Below are 9432 nucleotides of genomic sequence, written 5' to 3' on the forward strand. Positions count from 1 at the left end.
TCCCCAACCATAGGAGTCACTAAAAATTTTAAATTTGGATATGGATTCTAAATCTATAAAAAAAATAAGTCAGGTTGGTATGGAGGCTCTTTATATAGAAGAGTGTAGCACAATAAATGTTTCTTTTCACAGAGATTCTATCTGTAGCTATCCCCTGACATAGATATGAAAACAGCAAACAATAATCTCAACAGAGACTTTCTTGGTCTGACTCGGGAAACAATGGATCCAAAGCCAATTAGCTTAGGCACAGATCAGCGTGGGACAGGAGAAAAACATGGAGGCTTGAAATAAGGATCAGCCTGAGGTCTGTGATAGCAGACAGTAAACTAATCATCCCCTCCCCACACAGTCTTGCTTAGCTCTAGGCACTCATAGGCTCTCACAATTAAGAGCCAATTCTCTCATACTTAAGTATGCTATAATGCTGGATTATTGCTACTAAAATGATTCTGTACTACCTTATTTTTATTGCTTACCTTCCCAAGGCAAGACCACAATGTGATGAATTGGGGGTCTAAAGGAAAACTAGGTTGTAAAAGGATTGGTCTCAATCTGCCTTTGTGTAGGGAATGCCTTCATCATGAAATGAAGGATGAATGAATGAATAAAAATTGTTTAAGGGCTTACTACCTGCTAAGGCACGGTGCTAACCAGTGAGGACAGAAAAACAAAATAAGATCAATCCCTGCCCTCAAGTTGCTTATGTCCTAATGAGGAAGACAAGATAACTGTGATGTAGTAGATATTATATGTGCTGAAATTAAGAAAAAATATACCATTCCTTAACAAATTGTGCTTATAGAATCACAGAGTTGGAACCACCTTGGTAGCCATCTACTCCAACCCTTCATTTAGCATGTGAATTAACTAAAACCAAGAAAGGTTAAATGACTTTCCCAAGGTCACATAAAGAATAAGCGTAAGAGACAGTATTTGAATTCAGCTCTTAACTCCAGAGCCAATTGTCTGATAGATCTATACACATGCTGACCCCTGTCCTGGACTGTTTTGTTCTGATACGAGAGCGCTACGATCTTGAGACCCAAGGTAAAGACTGTATCAAGCCTTCTCATGGTGTTCTGAGATGTTTTTCTGGAAATCCCTGGAAAAGTGAGCATTGATTTTAGGTAAAGCAGGGCGGGGTCAGAGAAATGAGTATGTCTCCCTGGACTTTCCAAAAGGAAACACTCATTCCATTTGAAAGCCATAAATAAATAAATGTATGAATGAATGAAGAAGTAAATAAATATAAATAATTAAGCAAACAAACAAATAAGTGCATAAATGAACAAATAAATAAAGTGAATAAATAAATGAATGAGTGAATGAATTAAACATTGATAGGCTGTTCTATACCTAGAATCCTTCCCAAAGCCAACTTAACATTATAGAAAGACTCATCTCTATTTAAGGAGGTACAAATAAAATTTAAATTAACTCATGCTAATGTTAGAGGGTGCTAAAATTTCATTCTAAATAGTTTTCAGTGACTTTTACATGAACCCCACGGTAAAGGCACCAGAGGGAATCCCAAACTGTCCCTACACAGTGCATACCCTCTGCCACAACTTGATCAGTCTATCGCTCCGTCTACTCTGCTACCCTTCCTCTCTTCTATCCTAAATCCTTCTAGTCTTAATCCACCCCCCAAGTATTTGTACCCAGGGTCTCACACTCCTTTTATTCCTTCGGCTTTTACCAGGCCCAGTGAGAGAACCTGGTATCTGGGAAGGCAAATGCTCGGGTTCCAGGTGGAATGCCATGGGAGGTGATTGTCAAGGTCACAGAAGGGCATTGGCCTGACTGGTGTGACTTCTCTCGATGTTCTTTCTTCTGCTTAGCTCCCTCTTTCCCTCCTTAGGGGAAGGCTCCTGTCTCCGATGCTGGTCAGATCTGCTCCCCCTAGTACAATATGATTTAGAGGTACTCTGGGGCTCCCGTCAGCCACCCTTATATCTTTCTACCTGCCTTCGCGTCCTACTCTTCAAGAAGAACGTCCCAGTCAATCCCCAATTCCTTGGTGAGAGAGGGAAAAGAAAAATTATTCCCTGCCCCCAATTCTTTCGATCTTGGAATCTTGAAGGTCTCCTAACTCAACACCCTTCACAACCTTCCCCTCAGATCGTGCCCATCTAGAAGAGGAAGCTGCCATATTCTTCAGTCACCTAGATGTTGCAATTAAAGAATGGCGGTCTGGTGAGGGAAATTTGATGCTTGGGTTTCCTAGAGTTGGACTAAGGGTGGGGAGGCAAGGTCTGGAGCTCAAGAGGAAAGAACTTGACCATTCATTATTCATGTGGGGAAGGGCTAGGAGGCAGGGATGGCCCAGGGCCAGCTCAAACCTGCTCACCAACTAATAAATTTTCAATGAGCATTTCTATCATAGGACTCCACAAATGTTACAAATTAGAGCTTCATTTATTGTTCTGTTAATTGTCTAGACTTAAGGAAAAGATGGAGAAATGCTAATAATTCAGAGTTGCCTTAAAAGTGTCAAAAGTACTTTTTTTTGTTCAGAGAGTAGATTGTTAAACAGTTATCAGTTTACCACTGATACGTGTCTCTCTTTCCCAAACTCTTCTCCACCCAGATAAGATCAGGCTCTTGAACAAAATTCAGATCCATGGGAAAGGATTTCTTCAGGGGCTGCAGAAGGCAGCTCGAGAGCTGAAGGACAAGGGTGAGGGGTCAGGACTAACATTCTGGCCTCATATCCAGCCTCCCACTCTTCTCAGACACAGGAATCAAGAGCCTAAATCACACATCTTGTTCACCCCTTTTTTTCTGCCGCTTCACATACCTCCTCAGCATCTCCACTTTATTCCTCTTCCTTCCTCATATTCCATGGCATAGACATTTGATTTAGCAATCATTTAAGGGCCTACATTCAGAAATAACTATAGTCCAAGGAAAATTGAAGAGGAACAGAGCACTCACGATTGGGGGAATCAGGGAAAGCTAACTAGAAGAAAAATAGTACTTGAGTTGAACTTTAAGGATACACAAGTATTCTCAGGGACAGAGGTAAAAAGAATGCATTGTTCCAGGCTTTGGAGATGGGCTGATGGGAATGCACACAGGTGGGATTTGTAGTAAAAGTCTGGGAAACAGCAAGGACCAGTGGGGCTTGAGTTTGTGAGGGGAAAAGTATAAAACAAGACTGAAAATCAGATTGTAGAGAGCCTTAAACACCAGATTAAGGAGTTTATGCAGGGGAGTGGCATAGTCAAATTTCTTTCTCAGAAAACTGCTAACAGCTGTGTGGAGGCAGATGGACCAGATAATGGAGAGGCTGAGATCAGAGAGAATGACTAAAAAGCATGTTTGTTAGACAGTTGTCCAAGAGAGGGGATAAGAACCTGAAGAAGGTTGGAACAGAGGGTAAGAAAAGAAGACAGATGGTAGAGATGCTATGGAGGAGAGACAGCAAGACTTGGCAATTGATTGGATGTAGAAGGAGTGAGAAAGTGGAAAGATTTTCAGATGACTTTGAGGAAGGTTGTCTGCCTGCCTAACAGGCATCTGGGCTGGTGATATCCAAGGGTGTGCTGGTAAATGTTTAACCAGATCTCAAAAAAAAAAAGAAAGACATACTTTAGAGTTGAATCTACAATTTAGTGGTAATAAACTTAAATGGAAATAAAACCACAAATTAACATTATGTTGTATTTTCATTTATTTTGTTAAACATTCCCCATTATCTGCAAGATTTGTAGATGTACTTGATACCTCCGATTCTGCAGTATTAACATTCTCTCCATTACTCTCTTAAGTCTAGACAATCAACAAAACAATAAATCGATTCATGATTTGTGGTATTTGCCAATTTGTTCAGACCCAAAATTTAACAATCAATAAAAGTTGGTTCCAGCACACTCCTAGTGGTACCCTGAACAGAAATAGGAAATTTTGAAGGAGAAACTTGAGAAGGAAGATAATGAATTCCACATAGTTTGAGAGTCTTATCATCTACCTAGGAAATATTTGGTAAACAGTTGTAAATTGTGATTGAAGTACAGAATGAGAAGGAGGGAGACAGAGGGAAGGAAGGAAGGAAGGAAGGAAGGAAGGAAGGAAGGAAGGAAGGAAGGAAGGAAGGAAGGAAGGAAGGAAGGAAGGAAGGCAGGCAGGCAGGCAGGAAGGAAGGAAGGAAGGAAGGAAGGAAGGAAGGAAGGAAGGAAGGAAGGAAGGAAGGAAGGAAGGAAAGGAAGGAAGGAAAGGAAGGAAAGGAAGGAAGGAGCGATAGATAGATAGATAGATAGATAGATAGATAGATAGATAGATGATAGATAGATAGATAGATAGATAGATAGATAGATAGATAGATAGATAGATAGATGTAGTAGTAATAATAGTAGTGGTAGTGGTGGTGGTAGTAGTAGTAGTAGTAGTAGTAGTAGTAGTAGTAGTAGTAGTAGTAGTAGTAGTAGTTGTAGTTGTAGTGGTAGTAGAAGTAGTAGTAGATAGGTGGAGATTTGGGAGTAGTTCTGTAAACCCATGGGAGCTAATGGGATCTCCAAGACAGTGAGCATAAGAAGAAAAAAAGAGGATCCAGAAGAGAGCCCTGAAGACATTCATGCTAATCAGGTAGGAAATGAATAATGATCCAGTAAAGAGGGAGAGTCATCAGAAAGGTAGGAGAACCTGATGAGAGCAATATCATGGAAGCCAAAGGGAAAGTATACAGGAAGAGGGTATGGTCAAAATATCCTAACCTGAAGAGTGGTTAAGAAGGACTAAGAAAAACCAGAAGACCTAGATTTGAATTCTGATTCTGCTACTTTATCTATGCCATCTTAGCAAGTTACTTAACCCCTCAGAGTCTCAGTTTCCTTATTTGTAAAATGAGGGAAATGTAACAGATGATCTCCTAGGATCTTGTAACTTTGGGTGCTATGATCCTAAAAATTATACACACACACACGCACACACGCACGCACGCACACACACGCAAGCAAGCAGGCACGCACTTCCCCTTGACTTATTTTGCTTTTACCTGCATATCCCCAGAGCCTTTCCCTAATCCCTCCCCTCAGTCCTTTTCCCCAATTCTGCCATCCACAAACCTACCCCCCCATCCCACCCACACTCCAGCAATGGCAGTTTTCCTAACATCTTGCTTTTCTCTGCAGTTTGCAGTGAATCCTGTAGTAAGTATATTTGGTGGTCTGGGTGTGGGTAGGTAAGGGGCTGGTGTGGGAAACTCCCTTCTAAGCGTAAGTCTAAACCTAGCTCACACATATTCACCAGTCACAGGACCTTCCACAGAGGTAGCTAACTGTATCAACTGTAAGAAGTACTATTTGACCTGCAAGGACCCTGTTCTTTGTAATGGTAAGTGATCCCTTGGTCTCTGACTCCAAATGCCACTAACTGACTTCTGCCAGCAATGACTGAGCTCAGAATTCACATGACTGCTGAACTCACACTGTTCATCTAGCTCTGCTTTCACCTCAAATTGACCTTATGCTGACCTCTGGGGCCATACTGGCCAATGTTCCCTAGAAGCCCTCCTGCCACGGACCATTTGGATTGGAAGTACCATCATCCTCATCCTCTGTGTGTTTGTATCAACATTTGGATCTGTGTGAGTAGTTAATTGAATGAGAACCATCCCCAGATACTAACTACTGACCACTACCCCCTATCTTCTTCACACTTACACCTATTGCCCCAGTCTCCTTAAACAGACACATTTATTTTCCTGTTTCTTAATCCCAGGTTATACTACTTTTGGTGGAGGCCCCTGCAGCTTGCGAAGGATTCTGTATGGTGGAGGCCCCTGCAGTTTTGGAAGGATTCTGTATGGTGGAGGCCCCTGCAGCTTGGGAAGGATTCTGTAGAGCTGAATAAACCAGAACCAGAACCAGGTCTAGCACCAACACAGTCACCATCACCACCACCACCACCACCACCACCACCGCCATTATTGCCACCCCCAAAGACTGTATCAGAACAACCACTGGCACCTGTACCAGTAAAATCAATGGAAGTGATTATCCCAGTAAAAGAACTATATTTTGAATCACCACATCTTTCAGGGTCACTGAACGAGATGACCAACAAAAGGGAATAATATTAGAAGACAAACCACCAGGAACTAGAACCCATCATGTCAAGAAGTCTGTGAACAAGACAGAGAAAGAATTCTTGCTGAAAGTGATATAGCAAAAGAAATAAATCATTTTGTTGAGAATAACCCATCTAGGCTCTGCCATCATTGAGAACATTGGGACTGGAGTCTGGATGCTCTGGGTCCCAAGGGAAACACATTTTGTTAGTTTCAGCCCATCACTCCAACCTATATTGATCTTTCTGGATCCCAATTCAGTCATCTAAGGCATGAGTTATGCCTCCAAGATTCTAGTCTGAATCCTAGTTCTGCTCCTGGGAACAAATGACTTAGAAAGGAACTGGAAACAAGTCATTTAAACTCTCTATAAACCTTAAAATAAGAGGGTTACACTAGATAACGTGTAAGCATGCTACAGTGTTTAAATTTAGTCACACTAACATAGCAAGATATGATATTTGTGTGCCATTGTTGCGGATGGGGCAAGTTGTTAAGGATTGTGGGCCAGTCTTAGCTGGGGGATCATTTCATAAGGGTAGGGAAAGAACCTCAGATAGAAAGTATTCACGAAGTCCAAACTATCACCTGTCAATAGAAGATATGTGTCTCAAATAGCACAGGAAAGAAACAGGCAAGAACTATTGAGAAAAATACAAACCAAGGTTAGAACTTTATTACCCAAGGGAAGGATAGAGGAGGAAACGAGAGTTCAACTGAATCCTACAGAGGTGACAGGAGAGATATAACATCCTGAATTTTTCCAGAATAACAAGCGGCCTGTTTTTCCAAGTCTGCTCCACCTACACAATGCATTCTTCCAATGAGCATTAACTAGCACTGACATACGTCTTCATCCAAGTCACTGTTAAAAATATTTCACTGAATAAAACTGAGAACAGAGACCTCCAGAATGCCATTAGAGAGCTCTCTCCTAGTTACTATTCTAGAGTCATTCATTAGGTTGCTATTGAACCAGATCTAGATTAACCAAATTTGTAAACCCATCCAACCCATTTCTCTTTATCTAATCTTTAGAACTGATAGCTTTGAAAGGACTCTGTTGTATTTTGTGACCATATGCTTTTAAGCTTTTAACTCATGGTAGGCAGAGTCAAGATGTTGGAGAAAAGCCAGGAAGTTACCTGAGCTCTCCTTAGTTTCTCTTGGAAGCAATGTAAAACAGATTCTGGAGCAACAGAACCTATAAAAAGATGGAGTGAAACAATTTTACAGCTTAAGATAACTTAGAAGTACTTTAGGAAAGGGCTGTTGCACTTGGGTAAAGGGGAGTACAACTCAGTACAGCAGTACAGATGACATCAGCAGAAGGCTCTTAACCACAGCACCAATCAGCAAACCAGACCACTTGGTCCTGGCTCAACAAGCCAGTGATACAGCAGACTATCTGTGAGGCCTCTAGCCAGAAAGCAAAAAACAAATTGCCAGAACCAGAACCTAGGACACAATGGATGTGAGCAGGCCAGGTCATCCCATCACAGTGGGCAGGACACTAGCACCTGAGGCCCCTTCATAAAAAGCCAGTGACTAAGCCCCTGGCTTCTAGCACAAGAAGCTTAGGACAGTGGCCTCTGCCCCCCAGGAGCAGAGCTCAACTTTAAAAGCTACTAAATAGGCTAAAAATGAGCAAAACACAGAAAGGAGTCCTGAACATAGAAAGCTACTATAGTGACAGGGGAGATCAAAATACAAACTCAGAAGAGGAGAATAATGCCAAAATACCTACATGTGAAACTTCAAAGGAGAATATGAATTGGTGTCAAGCCCAAAAAACCTTCTTGGAAGAGCTCAAATAGGATATTTCAAAGTCAAATGAGAGAGGTAGAAGAAAAATTGGGGAAAGAAATTAGAGGTATGCAAGAGAGTCACCAGCTTGGAAAAGGAAGTAAAACAAATTGAATGAAGAAAAAATTCCTTTAAAAATGCAGTTCGCCAAATTTAGGGGGCAGGGGGGAATCCGCTGAAGAAAACAAATTCTTTAAAAGTAGAACTGACCAATGGAAAAGGAGGTAGAAAAGCTAACTGAGGAAAATAACTCCTTAAATGTTAGAACTGGGCAAGTGGAAGCTAATGACTCTATGATACATGAAGAATCAATCAAACAAAATCAAAAGAATAAAAAAATAAAATGTAAAATATCTCACTGCAAAAACAACTGACCTGGAAAATAGATCCAGGAGAGATAATTTAAGAATTATTGGACTACTTGAAAGTCATGATCAAAAAAAGAGCCTAGACAGCATCGTTCAAGAAATTATCAAGGAAAACCTCCCTGATATCCTAGAACCAGAGGGTAAAATAGTCCTTGAAAGAATCCACCTGATTCTTCCACCCAATGCCTCCTGAAAGAGATCCCAAAATGAAAACTCCAAGGAATACTGTGGCTAAATTCCAGAATTATTAGGTCAAGGAGAAAATACTGCAAGCAGCCAGAAAGATTTTAACTCATTCTGGGATTAACCTTACTTGACACCATTATATCTCAATTTCAGGTTCATATTTTCTCTTGGTCACATTTCTGTGTTTTCCCATTGCTTGTGTCTTTTTGCAATCTGAGTTTCAGGTTTCCCTCAACAAAGAGCTCACCTACAAACACTCTAGTCTCCTTAAATGCTTCCCCCTCCTCCACTGCCCCTTTTTGTCATTCATCAGAATTATTCATCATCGTGTCATGGGAGTTTCATTCCTGAGAACTTCCTATCCTTTGTGAGTCAATTTCCCTTTAGGAGTCTCAATCCATTCTTCTCTTTTCTTCCCAACTTTTAAAAATTTATTTAAAAGATAAAATACACTTTAGACAAGTCTCAGTGCTTCTCTATGTATCATGAACTCTAAAAAAAAGATTACTGTGTCCATTGCTAGAATTTAAAGGAATTTCACAGGAAAACCAAATGAACTAGTCACTGAAAAAAAGCAATAAGCCCTTTTCATGTGCCATGTTTAAGAGAAGGCTTGATTGGAGGTTTAAGGTGTAGCTTAAATAAAGACATTCAAGGTACCACAGAAAATACAGGGGCAACTTGGAAATAGCATTTGAGTATCATCATCCTCCCCATTAAAGCAGCAGCCAACACCTCCAAAACTAAGGCACTGCAATGACTACTCCACTTCCCCACATTTATACATACACTAGGGTCAGGATCAATGCCTCCAAGGCAGGATGAGGAAGAAATTGGAAAGAATAAAACCAAGTATATCAGAAATACTTGGGCATAAAAAAAGGTCAGAAAGACCATCTGGAATTAAGTAATGCTAATAATTCATATTTACATGCCTCTTTAAAGTTTACAAAGTGCTTTCTTCACAATAACCCTATGAAGTAGGTGACATAAACATTA

At 40.7% G+C, this 9432-nt stretch overlaps 1 protein-coding gene across 5 annotated transcripts; it reads left to right on the forward strand.

Annotated features, from left to right (window-relative positions):
- The first annotated feature begins 1794 nt into the window (after positions 1–1794).
- TEX51 (testis expressed 51) lies at positions 1795–6202 on the forward strand. Of its 5 annotated transcripts, none has more exons than XM_072613416.1 (7): positions 1795–2023; positions 2125–2199; positions 2594–2683; positions 5136–5153; positions 5236–5337; positions 5509–5590; positions 5725–6202. In XM_072613416.1, the coding sequence occupies exons 1-7, from the start codon at positions 1825–1827 to the stop codon at positions 6077–6079; spliced, it is 921 nt and encodes a 306-aa protein (XP_072469517.1). In that variant the 5' UTR covers positions 1795–1824; the 3' UTR covers positions 6080–6202. The 5 variants fall into 5 exon arrangements, with proteins under 5 accessions (XP_072469517.1, XP_072469519.1, XP_072469520.1 ...); XM_072613417.1 differs by having other exon boundaries at positions 1796–2023; positions 5254–5337; XM_072613418.1 differs by lacking the exon at positions 2594–2683.
- The last annotated feature ends 3230 nt before the right edge of the window (positions 6203–9432 follow it).

The sequence above is a fragment of the Notamacropus eugenii genome, chromosome 5, assembly GCF_028372415.1.
Source record: "Notamacropus eugenii isolate mMacEug1 chromosome 5, mMacEug1.pri_v2, whole genome shotgun sequence".
Taxonomy (NCBI): domain Eukaryota; kingdom Metazoa; phylum Chordata; class Mammalia; order Diprotodontia; family Macropodidae; genus Notamacropus; species Notamacropus eugenii.

Coding starts and splice junctions, on each gene's coding strand:
- TEX51 (XM_072613416.1), top strand. CDS start 1,825: ATGTTCTTTCTTCTGCTTAGCTCCCTCTTTCCCTCCTTAGGGGAAGGC. Junction 5,338..5,508: donor GGACCCTGTTCTTTGTAATG/GTAAGTGATCCC, acceptor AATGTTCCCTAG/AAGCCCTCCTGCCACGGACC. Junction 5,591..5,724: donor GTATCAACATTTGGATCTGT/GTGAGTAGTTAA, acceptor TCTTAATCCCAG/GTTATACTACTTTTGGTGGA.